Raw genomic sequence first — 23380 nt, 5'->3', positions numbered from 1 at the left:
CTCCTGGTCCTTCACTTAAGTAATCCTCTTCATCCTTTAGGTTTCAGTTGAGATATCATTTACTTCAGGAAGCTTTTTCCTAATGCTTCACCCCACACTCAGACAAAAATATGTTTCCCTGTACCACATTCCCACAGTTCTTCCCACATCTCACATTTATTACTGGGTTTAGTCCCTGGGTAGAGAAAGCAGTTAAGCACTTAGCGACTAACCAAAGGGTTGTCCGTTCAATTCCACCCAGAAGTGCCTTGGAAGAAAGGCCTGGCGATCTACTACCAAAAGATCACAGCCGTTGAAAACCCTATGGAACACAGTTCTCCTCTGATACACATGGGGTCGCTATGAGTCAGAATCAACTTGATGGCAGTTGGTTTGGTTTTTTTGATTTTGTGGTTTTGTGGTCTTTCTTCCCTGTTAGATCTTGCTCCTTGAGGACAAGGACTGCACTTTGTGGACTTTTAAGCCCTCAGTTAACCCAGTGAATAGAACCGTAGGAGGTTCTTCAAAGATCTCTATAAAGTGAGTTATAAAAGAAAAGACTTCTGAAAGCAGGACCCCTGGTCAGAGGGCAGGCAAGATCCCCGATGGTGTGTTTGGCACATCAAGGGTAGTTCGCGTACAACCAGGCTGTGGGGCCTGTGAGCCCTGATTCCCATAAGCTCCTGGGGGCCCACGTTAGTTGAGTGCCCGTTTGTTTCATGTGAAGCAGGCAGCACAGTCTTTCAAAAGTTGAAATGTGAAGGAAAGCCATCCCATAGGCCCTGTTAACGTGGGCACACGTCTTCATTAAGTCTAAGATGAAGACCCTTTTCCAGACAGGGCAGTAGGAACCACTTGCCAGCCCTCTAACCTTGGAAGACTCACCTCACCGCTCTATACTTCAGTTTCTGAATCTGCCCAAAGGCAATATTAATATTAGCTCTGCCTCCTTGCTGAGGATCTTGGGAGTTCAGAGGCGACAGGGACTGTGAAAGCCCTTGAATGTGGAAGTGGAAGCAGAGAGTAAGTTTTGTGACATGTTTCCTCATGAATTTTGTCTGTTTGTTTTGGGTTCTGATTTTTTATTGAATTGGAGAATGGTATATTTAATAAACATTCTTGGATTACCTAAGAGGAACTCAAGCTGAGTATTGGCTCATCAGGTTTGCAAAGAAATAGGATAAGATGGTTGAGCATCATAGTGCTCTTGGGTTAATTGTACTGGAAGGACAGAGTAGAAAAGTAAATTCTGGCCTGACATACCGGGCTAAGGAATTAGGACTTGTCCTTTAGACCCCCAAAGACACATGGAAGGAGTCCTGGTTGTGCAGTGGTTAAGCACTAAGCTGCTAAGCAAATATTGGCAGTTCAGACTCACCCAGTGGCTCCATGGGAGAAGGACCTGGTGATCTGCTTCCATAAAGATTACAACCAAGAAAACCCTGTGGAGCAGTTCTGCTCTGTCACATGGAGTCTGTATGAGTTGGAATCAACTCGATAGCACACAACAGCAACAGCAGCAGCAAGGCACATGGGGTTGCCATGAGTCGGAATCCACTCTGTGGCACAAGACACATGCACGCGCTCGCATGCACACACACACACACACACACACACACACACACGCACACGCACGCACGATACTGAGGAACTGGGAGCCTGTGAAGTGATGTGGTAAAGCAGCGTTTTAGGTGGACTATTCTAAAAGAGATCCAGTCATGGTCACACCCTTGCTCAGGATCCTTCGTTGGCTCCTATTTGTTCTCAGCAGGACTTGCCAGTGAGTGTGCCGCACATGAGTAACAGATGTGCCAGAATCGTGATCCCCTCAGCCATGGAGACATCAGAGTGAACCTGGGGCAGCTGGAGCCCCTGGGGCAGTACTTCCAGCCATATGTAGCTTTCTCCATATCCCCAAATCGAACCTGTTGCTGCAAAGTCGATTTCCAACTCATGGTGACCCTGTAGGACAGAGTAGAACTGCCCCATAGAGTTTCCAAGGCTGGTGGTGCAGTGGTTAAGAGCTCAGCTGCCAACCGTAAAGGTCAGCAGTTCAAATCCACCAGCTGCTCCTTGGAAACCCTATGGGGCAGTTCTACTCTGACCTGTGGGGTCGCTATGAGTGGGAACCGACTCTAATCAACTTAACCGCAACAGGTTTGATTTTTGGTTTGGGAATCTTTACAGAAGTAGACTGCCACATCTTTCTTCCATGAAGCCACTGGTGAGTTCAAACTGCCAACCATTCGGTTGGCAGCCAAGCACTTAACCACTGTGCCACCAGCGCTCCTTTCCATATCCCCAGTAGGTTATAAAAATATGATTTTCTGTGTAAGAAAGAACATAAAGATGATTGGAAAGCCTGTCTTTTGTGTAGATCCAAGGCCCTTCCCAGTCCATTTCCTGCTCAACTGTACGGCTCACATCCTAACATTTGTCCCAAAGCAATTTGTATTGAAGCAGTGTAACCATCACACATGCTAGTTCTCGTATAGCCCTGTCTTGCCACACTGTCTTCTACCTTTGTGCCTTTGCCCATGCTTCTTCTTCAGATGCCCCCACTTTGTCAGGCTGATCTAGCCCCTCCTGTGTTCCTTTCATAAGTAGCGTGCAGTCTCTCAGGGTTTGCAGTTATCACATTGAATCGTAATTTGCATGTCTGATAGACTTACCTTTATGTCTCCACAAAGGGCCTGGCAAAGATTAAATTTTACACATCCCATAAACCCATGCTGAATTTGTTTCTTTAATAAAACCCATGAGATAGGGAAAAGTAAGGAAGAAAAATAAGCACAAGCCTATTTCAGTCAGTTCGCACATAATAGGTTCTCAATAAATAACAGTTGAATGAATGAATAAAAGAATAGCTGTAACAGCATTTTAAAAGGAGAATGGTGAGAGTCAGTGATGGCTTGGGTGTAAGAGACAAGGAAGACGGAGGACTTCAAGATGTGTCCAGACAGGAAGCGTGCTTCAGCACAGTAATCCCTATACAACTTTGAATCCTTTGCCCTGGTTAAGCTCTCACACATGTGCAAGAATTGAGACTAGGATATTTATTGCAGCATTTTTTATAATAGCAAAAACACTGGAAACAACCCAAATGTCCTTCTGTAGCGGAATGGATAAATTGTGGCATATTTATACAACAAATAAAGGGATTACAATGAATGGACTAGATTTAGAAATATTAGCAGGGTTAAACTTGAAGACATAACATTGGGTAAAAAGGTGAATTACAATAGGAAGTATGCAATACGAAGCCCACTAAAAACACTGCATTTGTTTATTACCATATGCATCGCAAATAAATATATAAAAACCTGCATGGAAATGAAACACAACCACCACAGAATGGTGGTTGCCTCAGGGGAAGGGGAGAAAAGAATGAGATGGTGGAACTTTTGATTTGTCTGTAACATCTTATTATTTTTTAAAAGCCAGTATGACAGTACATTAGCATTTATTAAATCCAATTGGTTAGTATTTGTTATATTAATCTGTCCTTTTCTGTAAGTTTGAAATTATTCATAATTTAAATAATCAAATTAAAGTCACACAAAAGGCTAGGAAACTGGGAGAAGGGAGTTTGTCTTCTGCATTTAGAGTTCTCTACTAGACACCCCCCTCTTTTCAAGTAGACTGGCAGACAGTGTTGAATCGCATCTGCCATTTAGGACTCGCCAAGTCTTAACACCATTTAAAAGCATCAATTCTCAGCTCAGTCTCCAGAGACCGATAGATCTAACGCTGACCTCTCTGGAGGCTTCTCTTCAAATTGTACATTCGTATCTTTCATTATTGTTTATCACTTCTAAGCCCCCCTCCACCACCACCACTTTTTCTATATATTGGAGCATCTGTCCAACCTAATTAAGGAGCTCTGGGTGGCTCAGTGGTTATGCACTCGGCTACTAACCGAAAGGTCAGCGGTTCGAACCCACCAGCTGCTCCACGGGAGAACAATGAGACAGTCTGCTGCCGTAAAGATTTCAGCCTTGGAAACCCTGAGGCAGTTCTGCTATGTCCTATAGGGTTGCTATGAGTTAGAATTGACTCGACAACAGTAGATTTGGTTTTTTGGTTTTATCCAACCTAATAAATGATCCCAGGTGGTTCAATGGCTAAGTGCTTGGCTGCTAACTGAAAGACTGGTGATTCAGACTCACCCAGCAACTCCATGGGAGAAAGACCTGGTGATCTGCTTCCATAAAGATTACAACCTAGGAAGTGCTGTGGGGCAATTCTACTGTCACATGGGGTTTCTATGAGTAAAAAATTGACTTGATGACACCTAACAACAACGTCTAACCTAATTAGAATTATTTTCTGCAGTAAGATTAATGACATTCTCTTTCACGTGTTTAACTGGAATCCATTGCCAGTGACTCACATCACGCTATTATCTTGATTTGTAACTTTGTAAATTTTTCTCTTCTTTCTCTTCCCAAAAAGCAATCAAAAAATATGTTTGTGGTGAATTATACTGTTTCCAAAAGTGCTTCGGGAGACCCATGTTTGATTCCTGGCCAATGTACCTCATGCGTAGCTGCCACCTGCCTGTCAGTGAAGACTTGCATGTTGGTATGATGCTGAACAAGTTTCAGCAGAGCTTCCAGACGAAGACAGACTAGGAAGAAAGGCCTGACGATCTATATCCAAAAATCATCCAGTGAAAACCCAGTGGAGCACAGTGATCCAATTCTGGTGTGCATGGGGCCACATGAGTTGGGGGCCCACTCGATGGTGGCTGATAATAATAACAAAAGCATTTCCATACTTGGAGAACAGTTTCAGCAGTGTGCTGGAGCTAGCTCTCACTGGCTCAGGAGGGCAGTTGTATCCATTTCTTCCCAACGCAGTGTTCGATGACATTACATTGGTAACCAGAAATCCACCATGGCTGGAACGTTTACACCAAGGAAATGGGCAAAGGCTACGGATCAGATTGTTTTTCACCCGCCCCCTCCCAGGAGAGTTGGTTATTAAACATTTTCAGCACATTCCCTAGAACGTGAGTTCTCTGAGGGGTGCACAGCAAGTAGCATTTTCCTCCTTTTACATACCTAGAAACTGAGAGTGGAAAAGGAAAGATCCTTGGCCTGAGTCTCATGGCTCAAGCCACGTTGGCTCTGGGTTGTTTGGTGAATGAAGAGTGGAGGAAACACTGGCTTTAGAATGAGGAAAATCCAAATTTAAATCTTGGCACAGCTACTTTTGAGCTGTGAATTGGAGAAATATCTGACTTAGCGTTCCTGAGCTTCAGTGTTTCCCCACCTATAAAATAGAGATAACTATATCTTCCTGTAGCGATCTCGTGAGCATGGAATAAAATGATATGTGGGGTAAAAAAAAAAAAAACTAGCAAAGCACAGCGCAGATATGTAATAGATATTAGTGCCCTGTCCTTCGGACTTAAATGTTCAGATCTCTTTGCAGTATACCGTTCTTCCCATAATCATATTTCTTATTTCAATTCTACCTGTCCCAAGCACGTTATGTTTAATAGTGAATATACTTTTCTGCCACATCTGTGCCACTAGAATAAGTATAAAATCCTGGAGTTGACGTTTATGTGTGATTTGGGGGAATCCATTTCTTTCCTACAATCTTAGAAATGTATGTACTAGATATCAACTAAGGTCATTTTTAGCTGCCTGTTGTCTCCACTGCCCATTCTGCTGAGCTCTAAGCATCTAAGGAAGATTGATTTGGGGGCCCATGGGTGTTACGATTTCATCTAACAAATTAACTGCAGTGGCCTGTGGGGAAATTCACCTGGCTCTCTGTATTCTATGCTGTGTGCTTTCTCTGCCCACTCCATTGGACCTGGTGGTAGACAGCTGCTTCTAAGCTATTCAGCAAAGTCAAAATGTTCTTTTCCTTTTAGGTTTTTAATTAATTTATTTTTTTTGTCTGAGCAATGCATTTAGTTGTTTTTAACATTTTTTAAAAAATACAGAAAGGTATGCAAGGGAAATTTCCCTCCCTTCGCTATCCCTTACCCACCCACATCTCTCCCCACAAAAACCAACAAAAAAAAAAAAAAAGAAGGTAAAGAGGAGGAAGAAGCACAAACTTGTATTATTAGTTTGTTAGGAAGCCAAAGGCTTTTGGAGCTCATCCTAAAGACCCAGCATCAGCACTGCCTTGACTGTAGGTTCCATATATGTTGATTTGGGCTAGACCAAAAAAGACCCTAGTTGAAATCAGGAACCCTGACAGGAGTCCTTATGCCTTGTCAGTAATTGTAAAGCAGATTGGCAAAGATATACTCAGAAGAATGTCATGAAACCAAAAAAACCAAACTGGTTGCTGTCAAGTCGACTCCGACTCGTGTCAACCCTATATGTATCAGAACTGTGCTCCATAGGGTTTGCAGTGTCGGACTTTTTTAGAAGTAGATTGCCAGGCCTTTCTTCCAAGATGCCTCTGGGTGAGTTCAAACCTCCACCCTTTCAGTTAATAGCCAAGCACTGAACTGTTTGCACCACCCAGGGATTAATGCTGTAGAGGAGTTGTTTTTTTGTCTGTAAAAATAAATTATATATGTTGTACAAATACCATTTATTAATTATGACCTAGATAGGTTATCATATCTTTGGGGGAAAAAAGAGGAAGAAACCTACTGCTTATAAGAAATGTACTATGTGCCAGGTGCAGTGCTAGGCTCTTTTGCTCATTTCACTCAATCCTTACAATACCCTTTGAGGTCTGTACACTCACTCCTCAGTTATTGACATGGTTAGTTTCCAAAGACTAGGTTGTTATGCGAAAATCAGCATTATGCAAAAACAAAGATGACTACATCATTATATAACTGCCTAATTACATCATTACATAACTGCTAAACCACTGAGAATCATGCCCCAGGCAAGCTGACACATAACCTTAAACATCACAGCCAGTGTTACTTTCACCTCGCACCTCAGTGTTCATTACTGCCACACCTACGTCATTAATTCACAGAAGAGTCAGATAGTAGATGTCGTAATTATCTTGTGCTGTTATAACAGAAATACCACAAGTGGATGGCTTTAACAAACAAGTTTATTCTCACAATCTAGGAGGCTGGAAGTCTGAATTCAGGGTGCCAGCTCCAGGGGAAGGCTTTCTCTCTCTGTCAGTCTGGGGGAAGGTCCTTGTCATCAGTCTTCCCCTGGTCTAGGAGCTTCTCGGCACAGGGACCCTGAGTCCCAAGGACACGTTCAGCTGCTGGCTCTACTTTCTTGATTGTAGGAGGTCCCCCTCTCCTCTCTGCTCACTTCTTTTTTATATCTTAAAGGAGATTGACTCAAGATACAACCTAATCCTGTAGATTGAGTCCTGCCTAATGAACATAATTGCCTCCAATCCTGCCTCATTAACATCATAGAGGTTAAGATGTACAACACATAGGATAAATATTATCAGATCACAAATTGGAGGACAACCACACAATACTGGGAATAATGGCCTAGCCAAGTTGACACACATTTTTCGATGACACAATTTAATCTATAACAGTAGATTTGTTACCATTGTCGTAAATGTAAAGTGTCAGTGAGATAATGGATAAGTGAGGAGTAAGTGTATAAATGTAAAATGTCAGTGTGGTAATGGATAAGTGAGGAGTAGGTGTATTACCCTTCTCCATACAGTGAGAATGTTTCAGAAAGATTGTTTCAAGTCGCATACCAGGTAACTGGCAAAGCCTGGGGTTGAACACAGGTATGTCTGTCTCCAAAACGTGTGCCCCAGACTGTGATGTTTCATTGAAGGAACTTCTGGAGGGACGACTTCTCCTGGTGGTCTCTTCTCTCTTCAAGACACCATCCCTGATGGCCAGCGGTTGCATTGAACACAGGTGTGCCTGGCTTTTCTGTCTCACTGCTGTTTTTTCCTCATCTATTCAATCTTCTTGCCAGGGGTGATCCTGCTGCTTCTGGATAAGCTACGGAAGATGAAATGGGAGCAGATGTGGAGGCTGACTGCAGAGAGGGAACTGATGGGCATGCTGTCTACATCCTTAGCTGACCAGGTGAGTGGCAAGTTAGAAGGTGGGGTTATTCCTGAGTGCTGTGGTACTCTTTCTCAAAGAAACATAAGAGTAGATGGGTCTGAATTATTTTTCTACCTATTGAGTGATTCTGTACACTTGGCTAGACCTACCTTATATTTGATGGTCTAAAACAACTCAGCTCATTAGTTCATTCCCTTCATTCATTCATTTGTTCATTTAGCAAATTTTCACTGAACACCTAAAGACTAAGCTGAGAAATAGAATTATGGAGTAAATCAAGGATGCAGTCCTTGGCCTAAGAGAGCTCAGAGTTTATTGAAACAGAATCATAAGTAGATGATAATTCGGTGTGTTAAGCAGAGGTTACAGTCTTCATCAGCAGTGTGGAGCGTACAGTGCCTGCTCAGTGAAATGCCGGAAGGCCACAACATGTTTACCTGATAGATTTCATCTGCCTCTCTGGCAGGTGGACTCTAAGGCAAAACCTTTTGCTTCGCCCCTATACCAGAGATCCTATACTCAAAGGAGATTGCATTTAAAAAGAAAGAACAAATCAGTTGGCTGGAGAAACCACCTTTTAATCCAGGCTATCTGAGAAAGTCCTTGGACTCTACCAAACTATTACCAAAAATTCACAAAACCCTCATTTCTCATTTTGAACTGCAGGGGCCCTGAGTTTTAGGCCTCGAATCTACCAGGATAACTCATGTAGATTTTGATCTTCCTGTGGTATAGGAGGTGATCTTGAAGTGCAAAGACGATTTCTCTGGGTTATCTCCATTTTTTGCTTTCCTCTTTCTCCAAAGAGCAAGCTCAATCTCCATGCTTTTGCTTAAATATTCAATTGCCGAATTTGTCGAATTCCTGCAAAATTTTCTTTCTTGCTTGTACAGAGGAAGGAAGAAACTCTGTAGGGTTACTTTACTATTTTCCTTAGCATTGTTATTATTCAATATTTCCCAAGAAGCTAGAAATTAATTTCCTTTTTCAAACATGAGCTATGGTACAATGAATGAGTTCAGACATACCCAGGTAGCTGTTTTAAACCTCGGGGGGAAATCGCCCACCATCATCATATTTGAAGTCAGGTCACAATGACTCAAGTGTGTCCCCAAAAGCCAGCAATTGTATGTCCGTGTCCAATGAGGATAGTTTATTCATTCATCTCCTGCCACGAAGCCCCATAAGTCACCTCCCAGCACCACCTGTCAGCAGCTAGTTAATAAGTACGGCCTGGTGCTGGGGCTTGGAGAAGAGCCCAAAAGAGGTAGAGTCTCCCAAGACAGGCCAGAGTTGGCTTTCGAAGTGGGGAATGTGTACTCTGGGCACCATGGCCTGCAGGAATCCAAGGAGCATCCATCACTGAGTCCACAGAAAGCCCCAGGTATAGCTGCTAAAACTGAGGACCTGCAATTTGTCTCCGTCATCATGCAGTTTCCTCTCCAGGAGGCTCAGGATGGATAGCATGGGGCTCCTCAATGAGCTGGGGAGAGGGGATGAAAAGATACTTCATTTATCATGTGCTGGCTAGGGTGGGAAAGACGCTTCCTGTCTGTCCCATGTGAGCTCGCTGGCTGGTGCTTTGTGAGACCAGCAGGACCCATGAGCTTCAAGTTGGCCCTGGGCATTCCCCATCTCTACCCAAATATTATTGCTTGGTTCCTAGAGATAGAAGGGAAGGGAAATAACCCGCAGTGCAAGCCAGCCCGTGTTCAGAGCAGGAGGCTCAAGAGAAGACCTTCCCAAGGAGATGCAATGCCTTGAGAGCCAAAACCATAGGCTGAACCCACCTGACTGTTTTGACTGTGACTTTGGCTTTTATCCACAGGATATTTTCAATGCTGTCATCAAACAAAACCCTTTCCTCGTGTATCAGCTGCCCTGCTTCTGGAATGTGCAGCTGTCGGACCACACCCGCTCTGAGCAGTGCTACAGAGATGTGTCTGATCTGAAGGTAAAGACAAGCCCACGGTGGGGTGTGGGTACATCCTGGGAGGTGGGGTGAGGTGCCCTGCAGTGGCAGAGGGAGCCAGAGCTGGGGGACCCTGCCGAGGGGATGAATGGCTGGGAGCTTTGTATTGCATCGTGGTGAGAGAGATAAGGATGCAGAAAAGCAGGAAGAATGCACTTTCCTTCTTTGTTTTTTTTTCCTCGTTGGGGCTTTCAGGGAAGCATAAGGCCTTCCAGCATAACTAGACACAGGGGAACTGGCTTGTGTGGCTTTTCTTCTTGCCACCTGCTGCTGGCTGTTTCAGTTCATGTCAGCTCCTGAAATCTGTTCATTTAATTCAAACAAAAACATTTATTGAGGGCCTACTCTGTGCCAGGGGCTATTGATATGGAGATGAATAACTTAGTTCCTATGTTCAAGTCATTCCTGGTTTAGAGGAAGAGAGAAACATGTAAGGAAATGAGTGTAAAAGTATATGGCAGCTGCTGTGATAGATGTGAGTGGGGGAAGGTATAAGCATAAAAGTCTCATTCTGTCTCTAGAGAATGGACAGTGACAGGAAAGCCTTCATGATTGGTCTCTAGCTATCAAACGTAATTCCTAATTCCTAGCAGATGAAAACAGGGCATATCAGTTATCTACTGCCATAAGTAATGCTGCATAACAGACTCCTCAAGTAGTGACCGAATCAGTAACCATTTAGCTGACGAGTCCACAGGTTGGCTGGCTGGTTCTCTGCTCATCACTGGCTTGCGGTCAGGTCTGATGGCTGTTGTCTGGGCCAGCTCAGCTCCCCTCCAGTGTCTCCCAGGTCCCTTCAGGCCAGTCTGGCATGTTCTCATGGTAAGACAGAGCTACAAAAGGAAGCCCTAGTGCACGAGAGGAAAACCTGAATCGTTTGTAATATCCCACTGGCCAAAGTCATCCAATGACTGAACGCAGAGTTACAGAGTGTGTCAGAATGTCCCACCTACAGTGGGAGGAGTTCCAGTGGGAGTCTCAGGCTCGATACCCAGCCAATGCACTTCATACACAGCCACCACCCATCTGTCAGTGGAGGCTTGCATGTTGCTATGATGTTGAACAGGTTTCAGCAGAGCTTCCAGAGTAAGATATCAGGAAGAAAGGCCTGGCAATCCACTCCTGAAAATCAGCCAGTGAAAATCCAATTCATCACAATGGTTCAGTCTGCAACTGATCATGTCGATGACGCAGTACGGGGCAGCATTTCATTCCATTGTGCCTGAGGTCACCATGGGCTGGGAGCCAACTCAATGGCCACTAGTTAAGAACACCAATAATATTAAATGACAGAACAAAGATTTGAACACAGGCCTGTATGACATCAAGTACAGTTCCTTTCTGGTTGTATCAGAGAGGGAGTACATATATGCATTCATAGAGAGTTTATTCCAAGAAAAATTTATATGCGTTGCCCAAATAAACTGTAATAACAACGATTGCAAGTTTTAAGAAGGAAAAAGGAACCCACACCTTGATTTTCTAAATCAGTCCTTTCCAGTTGGCTTCTGATTCATGTCCACTCGTCTGTATTACATCCTATTTATAACCATAATACACATGGAATTTTGTATTCTGCTTTTCATTTGTGCTGAGTCATAAGCATTTTCTGGGCCAACCACATGGTTCATAAATATCATGTCCAATAGTTATATACCATTCCATCAAGTGGCTGTATCATATGTTACTTAGCCATTTCCTTAACTTTGGTTATTTGCAATTTTTCACAAATTTGAATTCTGTTGTAATGAAGTGCTTTGTCCATGAAGCCCTTTTTTTCTTTTACACTGTTTGTAGGTTAACTTCCCAGGGGGGAAATCACAGAGTCAAAAAGAAAGAACCTTTTTCCCCCGACAAAAGATGAAGTTCATTGCAAAATTTTAGAAAGTGTTTAAAACAGAAGTATCAACATTATTCATTCTTTTAATAAACATTTATGAAGTTCCTTCTATGTGTCAGGCACTTACTAGATATGAGGAAAATAGATAAAATGAACATTAATATTTCTAGGAATATAGTGAATTAGAAGTTCAGAGAAGAGGAAAATAAGACTAACCCTGTAAAGAACAACTAAAAATGCCAGATTAAAAAAAAATTTTTTTAACGTGTTAAAAGCGTAGTTGATCCGTCTATCAAGAAAGAGAAATAAGCAGAGGCCGGAAACAATAATAAAGTGTGAATCCGGAAGGCTGTATCTGACATTTGCCCCTGGGGTCATTCATTATTCCTGGTGGCCTAGAACCTTGTTTAAAGGTAGGTATATTGTTTGAGAAGGAGCCCTGGTGGCACAGTGGTTAAGTGCTCAGCTGCTAACCAAAACGTCGGTGGTTGAAACCCACCAGTCGCTCCGCTGAAGGGAGAAAGATCTGACAGTTTGCTTCCATAAAGATTACAGCCTTGAAAACCCTATGGGAACAGTTTCACTCTGTTCTATAGGGTCACTGTGAGTCAGAATGGACTCATCGGCAATGGGTTCCTATTATTCAAACCAGGGGATATTATCATTAGTTACACTGGGATAATAGGCCTAAATGAAAGTCTGCCTCAGGCAAACTCTATGTATAATAATTCTGTTGGAAGGCTATGCATGGAACCCTGGGTCCCAACAAAAAGAAAGACTATTAGAAGACCCTCCCTTGCATAAAATCAGGACCCACGTGGATAAAGCATCAGTGGATAAACAATTAATAAAACCTATAATATAGGAGACAGTAGGGATTGTTGTCTGTTTCATTCCTGGCTTTAGATGGAATGTGGGGGAAATGTTTCCCCCTGAAAATTTCTAATATTAAGCCTGTGCTCCTGTTGTTTGAGAGGCTGAAATTACATGGGTGGGGCAAAAATAGGAAAGAAAAAAGCATGAAAATTTGCTAGGTACCTGGGCAGAAGTGAACACAAATCTGATATGGAAGAATAATCTCAAAACCCAGCCTTTAGAATTCGTTAGATGAAGTTTCAAGGGACATAAGTTTTCAATCAGGAATCACTAAACACACAAGGAAATAAACCACCATGAGAAAGGGCAGAAACTGCAGACTATAGAATAAAAACATCAAAGACTGCTATTGCATTCATCCGATATACGGCATTAAGTAAGTATTTTTCTTGTGTTTAAGAAATAGAATATTGAAAGTAGAGTGGAGGAACAAGAGATTCTCAAAGATGAATACTTGAAACTAAATTGTACTTTTAGAAGTGAAAGATATAATAGATATAATAATTGAAAGAAATTAAATGGATGTGTTAAGCAATAGATTCCAACTGAATCTCTCCACTGAAGAAAGAATTAGTGAATTGGAAGAGGTAGCTGAAGAAATTACCCAAAATGCAGTGACGAGAGAAGAGGTGGAAAAACTAAGAAGTTAAGACATCTGAATATGTTTAATTAGACTATCAGAAGGAGATAATGAGGCAAGATTGGATGAGATAGTGAATGAGAATTTTCCAAAACTGTTAAAAGGTATCCATAGATACCAGAAGCACAAAATTTGCCACACAGTTTAAATAAAGAGAAAGCCATACATAGTAAAATTGCAGCACTCTAAAGAAAAGTGATCTTGAAAATAGCTAGAGAGAAAAGACAGATTATCGGCAAAGAAATTACACGTGTGCAGTGAGAGCAGTGTTCTTATCAGCAGCAATGGAAGCCAGAAAAGAATAAAATAATATCTTCAATATGCTGAGAGACAATAACAACAAATTATATACCTAGCATAACAGTCTTTCAAGAATTAGGAGCCCTGGTGGCACAGTGGTTAAAAGCTATAGCTGCTAACCCAAAGGCTGGCTGTTTGAATCCACCAGCTGCTCCTTGGAAACCCTATGAGACAGTTCTACCATGCCCTGTAGGGTCGCTATGAGACAGAATTGACTCGAGGACAACAGGTTTGGTTTGGTTTGTTGTTAGTTGTGGATGTGTCAGTTCTGACTCATGGCAACCCCACATGTGCAGAGTACAACTGCTCCACAGGGTTTTCAAGGCTATGACCTCTCCAAAGCAGATCACCAAGCCTGACTTCTGAGGTGCCTCTGGGTGGGTTTGACTTGCCAGCCTTTTGGCTAGTAGTCTAGTGCTTAATCGTTTGCCCTACCGAGAGATTCCGAGTGATTAAAAGTGGGGAACAGGAATAAGAGTCAGATACACCTTCCAGTATTTCTTAGGATAAAGAAAAAATTTCTTATCATGATGGATAGAGTGTTACAGTCTCTTCCTCCATTTCTAACCTCCAGGGCAACGGGTTTAGTTTGGTTTTGGATTTATTCAGATAAGCAAAAATTAAATGAATTTACCACAAACATACTTATAAGAAACGTCTAAAGAATGTACTTTATTGTTGTTAGGTGCAGTTCAGTCAATTTCAACTCATAGCGCCCCTACAGGATGGAATAGAACTGCCCCATAGGATACAGAATGAAACACTCCCCAGACCTGCACCATTCTCACAATTGTTGTTATCGAGCCCATTCTTGCAAAGAATATACTTTAGGAATAAGGAATATGGTCCCAGATTCGAAAAGGAACATTGAACAAATGGGAAATATGTAGGTATTCCAAACAACAGTTTATAAATAATAATAATGTGTAATTTGTGAGTTCAGAAAGGTAATAACTAAATTATCAGACAGTCACAGCACGTAAGTCAGGAGGGAAGTGATTATTCTGTGGTCTTTGTTTGTTGGGGAAGAAGACAACATATTCCCTTTAGATGATAAGCTAGGTATGCATGGCAGCATTTCAAGGTTAAGCACTAAAAGACTTGAAAAGGATACCTCACTTCCAAATCAGGGATGGGTGGGATAGAGAATAGAATAAGAAAAATTTAAAAAGAAACCAAAATAGATGCATCATTCAAGAAAGAAAGAAATAAAAGGAATGCGATGAAGTGGGGAAAAACATAGAAAAAGTAGGAAGAAATAGAAAACAAGAACTCAAGATAAGGGGCATACGTCCAAATGTATTAATAATCAAATACATGTAGAGAAATAAATTTTGGCGATGAAAAGACAGCAAGATTGTCAGATTGAATAGAAAATGATATAAAACTATATGCTATTTACAAGAGACATAACTAATATATAACTGCCTGAAAAGGTTGACGGTAAATTTATGGAAAAACATTATCTGGCAAATGTCATCCAAAAGAAAACTGGAATAACTATGTTGTTAACAAAGTAGATATTAAGACCAAAACCATTAGTAGCGATAGAGATAGTCACAACTTAAAAAGTTCAACTCACCAAGATGATGCAACAATACTAAACTCATATACATCTCATACTTTGTTGTTGTTGTATGCCATCGAGTTGATTCCAACTCATAGTAACCCTACCAGACAGAATAGAACTTCCCCATAGGGTGTCCTAGGCTGTACTCTTTACCGGAGCAGATAACCAGGTCTTTTCTCCTGTGGAGCAGCTGGTGGGTTCAAACCGCAGCCTTTTCTATTAGCAGCCCAGCGCTTAACTCTTGCACAACAAGGGCTCCTTTCATCTCATACAGTAGCCTAAAATATAAGCAAAGGTCATTAGAACTATAGAGAGAAATTGACAAGTCTACTATTGAACATTTATAAAAGAGTAACCGTGTACTGGACCGTACAGCTTATCTCAGTACATTTCAAAGGGTCATATTATACCATAGTTCTCTGAATACAATACAATTAAGTTGGAAGGTAGTAACAACAAGAATTTTTTAATCTATTTGATTAATAAGGAAGACTGAAGAAGAATTGACGCCTTTGAATTAGGGTCTTGGCAAAGAATATTGAATATGCCGTGAACTGCCAGAAGAACGAACAAATCTGTCTAGAAAGAAGTACAGCCAGAATGCCTCTTAGAAGCAAGGATGGCAAGACTTCATCTCACATACTTTGGACATGTTATTAGGAGGGACCAGTCCCTGGAGAAGAAGATCATGCTTGGTAAAGTAGAGGGTCAGCGAAAAAGAGGAAGATCCTCAATGAGATGGATTGACACAGTGCCTGCAACAATGGGCTCAAACATAGCAATGATCGAGAGGATGGCCAGTACCTGGCAGTGTTTCATTCTGTAGTACATAGGGCTGTTATGAGTCGAAACCAACCTGATGACACCTAACAACAACAATTACTCATAGTTCTAAACAGAAATCTTAAGGGAAACAAAAAAACTACTCAGAACAATGAAAATAAAAACAATACATGTCAAAATTAGTGGGATGAAGCAAACATGCAGGGAAATTTATAGCCGTAAATATTTATATAACATCTGAATTATCGTCTAGCCATTAAATAAATTAAATCAGTAGCTCAACCTTCTGACAAAGAAAATGCCACAACCCAGGTGGTGAATTGGGATAGGGTCGATCAAATTTTTTATCAAAGGCTATTTGTAATTTTAAATAAACCTTTCCAGAGAATAAGAAAAGAGGGACACTTTTCAACTCATTCAATGAAGCCAGGGTATCCTTGATACCTAAATCAGACAGAGAGAGTACAAGAAAGGACAATTAGAGGCCAGGCTCATGAATATAGATACAAAAATCCTAAGCAAAATATTAGCAAACCAATTCCAGCCATGTATAAAATGAATAACACATCAGGGCCAAGTTGGATTTATTCCAGGAAAGGCAGGGGTGATTTAACATTGAAAAACCCACACGTATCATTCAGTATATTAATAGATTAAAGGAGAAGCATCATATAATCATCTAAATAGATGCAGAAAAATTATTTGAGAAAATTAAACACTCATTCATGACAAAAATTCTCATCAGTGGTATCTACTGAAAACCTACAGCAAACTTTTCAGTGAGCATTTGCTCAGGGGTGTGCCAGTTAATTAATAGAAAATAAAGCCAAAGAACACCTACACATTTATAGGAATTTGATATTTGAAGAGGTGATGTTGTTGATCGTTGGAGAAAGGATACAGTTTTCCACAAATGGAAATTTAGGAAACACATGATCATCTATATGGGAAAAAAAAAATTAAATGGACCCCTACCCCACCCACACCCTGCACAGAATTGATTCCAGAGGGATTAAAGACTTAAAAGTGAAAGACTAATTTAAACTTTATTTTTAAAAAAATGCTCAACAACAACAACAAAATAGGTAAAATTATATTAAAAAATATGAAAATGTTTTAGGACCTCACAGTAGGGAAGAATTTATCAAGCAAGACACCAAAAGCATAAATCATAAATTCAGCCACATTAAAATTAAGAGTTTTGTCCTATCTGGAGGTGAGATGAGAAGACAGAAAGGGATAGGGGCTGGTTGAATGGACACAGGAAACCCGGGGTGGAAAGAGGGAGTGTGCTATCACGTTAGAGCATTAGAGGGATTGCAACTAGGGTCACATAACAATATGTGTATAAATTTTTGTCTGAGAAACTAACTTGAGCTGTAAACTTTCACCTACAGCACAATAAAAAATTTTTAAAAAAGGAGAGGAAAAAAAATTAAGAGCTTTATCAAAGGGATATCATAAAGAGAAAAGAAAAAGATACTTCAAGACATATAACTAACAAAGAACTAGTTAACAAAGTATATAAATGACTAAACCAAAACCAAACACATTGCGATCAAATCGATTCTGACTCATTGTGACCCTATAGGACAGGATAGAACTGCCCCATAGGGTTTCCAAGGAGCAGCTAGCTGGTAGGTTCGACCTGCCACCCTTTTGGGCTAGCAGCTGATCTCTTAACCACTGTGCCGCCAGGGCTCCATATAAAGAACTATTACTAATTAATAAGAAAATATGTACAGCTATTTCACTGAATTGCAAAGAAAATAACCAATAAACGTTTGAAAAGATGTACAACTTTATTGTTAATCAGTGAAGTGAAAATTAAGACCACCCTGCTGCTGCCGTCGAGTCGATTCTGACTCATAGCAACCCTATAGGACAGAGTAGAACTGCCTCATAGGGCTTCCAAGGAACACCTGGTAGATTGGACCTGCTGACCTTTTGGTTAGTAGCCGTAGCTCTTAACCACTATGCCACCAGGGTTTCCAGTTAAGAACACAGTGAGATATAATTCCACACACACCAGACTGGGAGAATGAGTCTGTCTAGTCTCACTTGATCAGTGGGAACTCCCCTACACAGCTGATAGGCGTATAACCAAATTGGGACAACAATTTGGCACTCTGTTGTAAAATTGAAGTTGTGCGTATTTTACAGTCCAGGGTTCACATGTTGTATTAGTCTCCTGGAACTACTGTAACAAATTATCACAAACTAGGTGGCTTAAAACAACGGTACTTTGTTCTCTCATTGTTCTGGAGGCTACAAGTCTGAAATCAAGGTGTCCTCAGGGCCATGCTCCCTCTGAAGACTCTAGGGGAGAATCTGTTCCTTGCCTTTCTCTTCTGGTGTTGCCAGCAATCCTTGGTATCCCTTGGTTTGTAGACGGCTGCTCCGACCTCTGCCCCCTTCACCACTTGGTGTTCTCCCCATGCGTCTGCCGTCTCTTCTCCTCATCTTATGAGGACACGAGTCATGTTGGACTCAGGGTCCACCCTACACAAATATGACGTCATCTTAACTGTACCTGCAAATACCCTATTTCCAAGTACAGTCACATTCTGAGGATCCAGGGAGGACATGAGTTTTGGAGGGACACCATTCAACCCAGTATTGATGCAATTGGTAAAAAATTGGAAAGTAGATAAGTTCATTTGTATAATACCTTGTAGTTCACTAGATACTTTTAAATACAATCTCTTCACAACAGCTCCAGGAATTAAGTAGAACAGGGCATTTATTCTTATTTTATGGATAAAGAAATTGAGACTTTCTTGCACAGCCCTGCTGGTGGGTTCAAACCACCAACCTTTAGGTTAGTAGTCAAATGTAAACTGTTTGCACCAATCAGGGGCCTAAATTTGCCTTATGCACATATATACCCATTGCCATCCAGTTAATTCTGACTCATAGCAACTCTATAGGACAGAGGGGAACTGCCTCATAGGGTTTCCACGGCTGTAATCTTTAAGGAAGCTGACTGCCGTACCTTTCTCCTGCAGAGTGGCTTCGAACCAGCGACCTTTTGCTTAGCAGCTGAGAGCTTAACCACTGTGCCACCAGGGCTCCTGTATTTGCCTTAAAAAAAACCCAAACCAAACCCACTGCTGTCAAGTCAATTCCAATTCATAGCAACCCTACAGGACAGAGTAGAACTGCCCATACAGTTTCCAAGGCTGTAATCTTTATAGAAGCAGACTGCCACATCTTTCTTCTACGGAGCAGTTGGTAGGTTCTAACCACTGACCTTTCAGTTAGCAGCCGAGCACTTAACCACTGCATTACCGAAGCTCCTTATATCTGCCTTACTCATATCTAGTTCGGTGGCAGATTTTTATTGGAGCCCTGGTGGTGCGGTGGTTAATCTTTTGGCTGCTAACCAAAAGGTTGGCAGTTCGAATTCACCAGCCGCTCCTTGGAAACCCTATGGAGCAGTTCTACTCTGTCCTATAGGATTGCTATGAGTTAGAATCCACTGGACGGCAATGGGTTTGGTTTTTGGTTTGGTTTTGTCTTTGTAGAGTTCTTCCAAAGAATTTAGCTTGCCTCTTTTGCACTTATGTGTCATTAATTCAGATATTTAATTAGATTTCCAATTACATTAGAAATACGAGTGGAATGCAAACACAGGTGGTAAACACAGCTCACTATTGGTAAGCATAGACCTCAGCTGGTAAAAGCAGAAATGCTCATGTACCTATTAGAGAGTAGCTTACTAGCCTTGAGCATCAAACCTGCCCTGGATGTCAGTGGATAACTTTGTGCTAAGTAGAGCTTGTGAAGAGAACTTCTAAGAGGAGAAATAAGAGTCCTTGGGTGGTGCAAACAGTTGACACACTTGGCTGCTAACCAAAAGTTTGGGGATTCCAGTTCACCCATAGGTGCCTCAGGAGAAAGGCCTGGCAATCTACTTCTGAAAAATCAGCCATTGAAAACCCTGTGGAGCACAGTTCTATTCTGACATGCATGGGATCACCATGAGTTGGAATCAACTTGGCAGCAACTGGTTAAGGGGAGAAATGGTTTTACTGGGGAGGCAGAAGAAGTATATAGGCTTTTGGAGTCAAGCAACTGTAAGTTGTAATGACAACTCTACCTGTTACCAGCTGAGGGACTTGAGTAAATCACTTAACCTCTCCTAGACTCAGTTACATCCCCCATAAAATGGAGGCCATTATTCTTGGTCCCCAATCTCAGCCAGGCCCCTTGAGTGCTCCAGAGAAATGCACTTGACTTTTATTTCAGTCTTTTGTGTTTCAGAGACCTTCATTTTTATCTCTTCAGACTTAAAGCTTGATGACTCAGCCCTCTCTGAATGAGTCTAAGATAAAAAGAGAAAGGGAGGGAGTCAAAAGAGCATTTTTTTAATCCCTTCACCAGTATCAGAAACTCTTAGGAGACCACCAAAGGGCTGTGTCCTAAGTTAGAGAAGGAAGAATTGGAGAGATTTTATGATACTTTGTGCTAGTTCTTGAGCCATCCGTGAACCATTAGAGGAGAAAGCCCTGGCCAGAAATAGTGGATACCAAAAAACAAAACAAACCCATTGCCATCAAGTCAATTCCGACTTATAACAACCCTATAGGACAGAGTAGAACTGCCCCATAGGGTTCCCAAGGAGCGGCTGATGGATTCAAACTGCTGACCTTTTGGTTAGCAGCCAGGCTCTTAACCACTGTGCCACCAGGGCTCCTGGGTTACTGGAGCCCTTCAGCTGAGGACAGCATGGTTCCTGCCCTCAGGAAGCTCAAGGTCTAGTGAGAAGTAACCAGTGAGTAAATGGAAAATTCCAGTACAGCCTGCTAAGTGCTGTAGTGTAAGGACGTGAAGGGGGCCAAGAGAGCATGAGGGGAAGCACCTATCTAACTGTGCGTCTGTTTCTTGGAGGGCCTTCTGTAGGAAGTCTGAGCTGAATCTTCATATCTAGACTCCTAGACTTCTGAACTCTCCCCCTTCCCCTCTCTGCCTTCATACCACTCCTCGGCCCCCAAACATCCTTGCTGTCTCTCTCCCCGGTCCCGTTTAAACCACTGCTCCTTCCCATACTTATGCCCCTGGAACTGGGAATGAGTACAATGGCTACATGGGGAGGGATAGGAACCCAAACACAGGTTTTTGTTGTTATCAGTTACTGTCAAGTCGACTCTAACTCATGGTGACCCCATGTACAACAGAATGAAACATTGCCCGGCCCTGCATCATCCTCACAATCTCCAGCATGTTCGAGTCTATCAGTACAGCTATTGTGCCAATCCATCTCACCCAACGTCTCCCTCACCCTCACGGGCCCTCTGCTTCACCGAACGTTATGTCCTCCTCTAGTGATTGATCCTTCCTGATGATATATCCAAAGCAAATGTCTGACAATGTCTTGTTGTAATCCGTAAGGTTTTCACTGGTAAATTTTCAGAAGTAGATCACCAGGCCTGTCTTCCTAGTGTGTCTTAATATGGAAGTCAGACGATGTTCTAAACACAAGTTAGGAATAGTGAAATGGATGCTGGGTGGGCAAGCAACAGGGTCCTCCACACCACTGCTTCAAAAGACCTCTTTCTGGGATAGACAGGAAATACATTTCAGAGGAAGCGAACTGTGACCTGGACCTCAAAGGACAAAAAGGCATTTTCCAGGTAGATCGGGTAGAATGGTATTCCAAGCATGGCCTTACTTAATCTTTACAACAGTCTCATCATCGTTTTATACATCAGAAAATTAAGAACCATACAGATTAAGTAGTTCCTTGCCCAGAGTCACACAGGTAAATATGACAGAGCTGAGATTCAAACTCATGTCCGTGTGACTCTAAGTCAAGAGCACTTTCCTCTGATACAAGGATGAGTTCCCACCTGAATATATTTTCCCATACATGGTATAATAATTCTATAGGATTATTCTATGCGAGTTTTCTTTATATTAAATGGATTTCAAAGGTTAACCCCAGAATAGACACCCTTAATATAACATTGTCTCCTTGAAAGAACATTTGAATTTTGAGCAACAGAGTACTTAGAGGCTGATCTTTTGACCCCAGTCCATTCATAAAATGGAGATTGAGCATACCGACAAGAAAAATCCTAAAGCAGAGAAGAGAAATCAAAAACACACATGCTGTCCATACGGGAAAATGATGTATTTTCCTAGAGGCGATTTGTAGCCTTGATATAAAAGCAGTAGCATATAACTCAGGTTTTAAAGCATTTTGTAATACTTGGAGTTGTGTCAGTTTTCACATGTTTTGAGGAAGATGAGGGTCCACCATCCATTAGCATAGTGAGCACGCCCTAGCTAACAGATCACAGTGGAAAATGAGGCAGGGAAACTAGAGAGAGGGTAATGAGGATGATAAATGGTAAGGTTGATTTTGCAGGATTAGCATGGATGGAGGAAGGAAAACAGTCACTTCGGGGGAGAAGATCTAAGACCTAGAATCACACCCCACCCACCCTACCTCCTGCCAGACCTCTCTGTACTTCCGGCCAGTTTCATTTCATGACTTAAATCCGAGGGCTGTAAGCATTTTATTATCTTTTTGCACACTGCTTCGGCCACTCACAATTAAAGCTGGCCCCTATTCAAGTAGCCGGTCTTCTGGCTCTGTGCTCTGTTTCCTGCCTTGGAATCACTCGGTCATCCACAAACATGGCAGAGCGTCCACTCTGGGCCAGCCTGGGGGCTGTCATTGAGTCCCTTAACCTATCTTAGCCAGTTTCTTCCTCTGAGAAAGGAGGAAAGTAATCATGACTTTACGGAGGAGATGCAAAGATTAAAAGAGATGATATGTAAAGTGGTTAGCACAGTGGTTCCAGACCTATGTTATAAGCCTGTTATGTTGTTTGTTGTTAACTGCCATGAAGTCAGCCCCCAACTCATGCCAACGTCATTGCACGATGGGATCAGGCTATTGTGATCCATAGAGTTTTCATTGGCTGATTTTTGGAAGTAGCTCAGCAGGTCTTTCTTCCTAGTCTGTGTTGGTTAGTTCCACTAAAACCTGTTCAGCATCATAGCAACACCCAAGCGTCCACTGGCAGACAAATGGTGGTGGCTGTGCTTGAGGTGCATTGGCCAGAAATTGAACCTGTGTCTCCCAAATGAAAGGCGATTATACTTATTATTTTTTAAAAAAATCACTGTTGCTCCTGCTGTCTTCTTGGAGCTGTTTTCACTCTGCTGTGGCAGAAACATGAAAACAAAGGATCGTCTCACTTATCAGTTCCAATGCTCTCATTTCACAGATGGGGAAATCTAGACGCAAAGAGGGGAAGTGGTTTCCAGTGGTAAAATCCTAGATGGTGGCACAGCTGGGACAAGAACCTAAACTTTACATCTGCATTCTAGTGTCCTGCTAGAGAAAGTCATGCTAAGCAGAAAGGACCTGGGGTAATTTCACCTTTAGTCTTTCGTCTTCCCTC

At 41.9% G+C, this 23380-nt stretch overlaps 1 protein-coding gene across 1 annotated transcript in view; it reads left to right on the top strand.

Annotated features, from left to right (window-relative positions):
- Positions 1 to 23380, top strand: part of LARGE1 (LARGE xylosyl- and glucuronyltransferase 1) — a 382255-nt gene that overhangs the window by 255616 nt on the left and 103259 nt on the right. Inside the window, exons 6-7 of the mRNA XM_012554797.2 lie at positions 7887 to 7999; positions 9810 to 9935. Coding sequence (XP_012410251.1) covers positions 7887 to 7999; positions 9810 to 9935 — 239 coding nt within the window. The remainder of the gene's footprint in view (positions 1 to 7886; positions 8000 to 9809; positions 9936 to 23380) is intronic.

This window comes from Trichechus manatus, unplaced genomic scaffold (genome assembly GCF_000243295.1).
Source record: "Trichechus manatus latirostris isolate Lorelei unplaced genomic scaffold, TriManLat1.0 scaffold00027, whole genome shotgun sequence".
Taxonomy (NCBI): Eukaryota; Metazoa; Chordata; class Mammalia; order Sirenia; family Trichechidae; genus Trichechus; species Trichechus manatus.
This window is presented reverse-complemented; position numbering and strand designations above follow the sequence as displayed.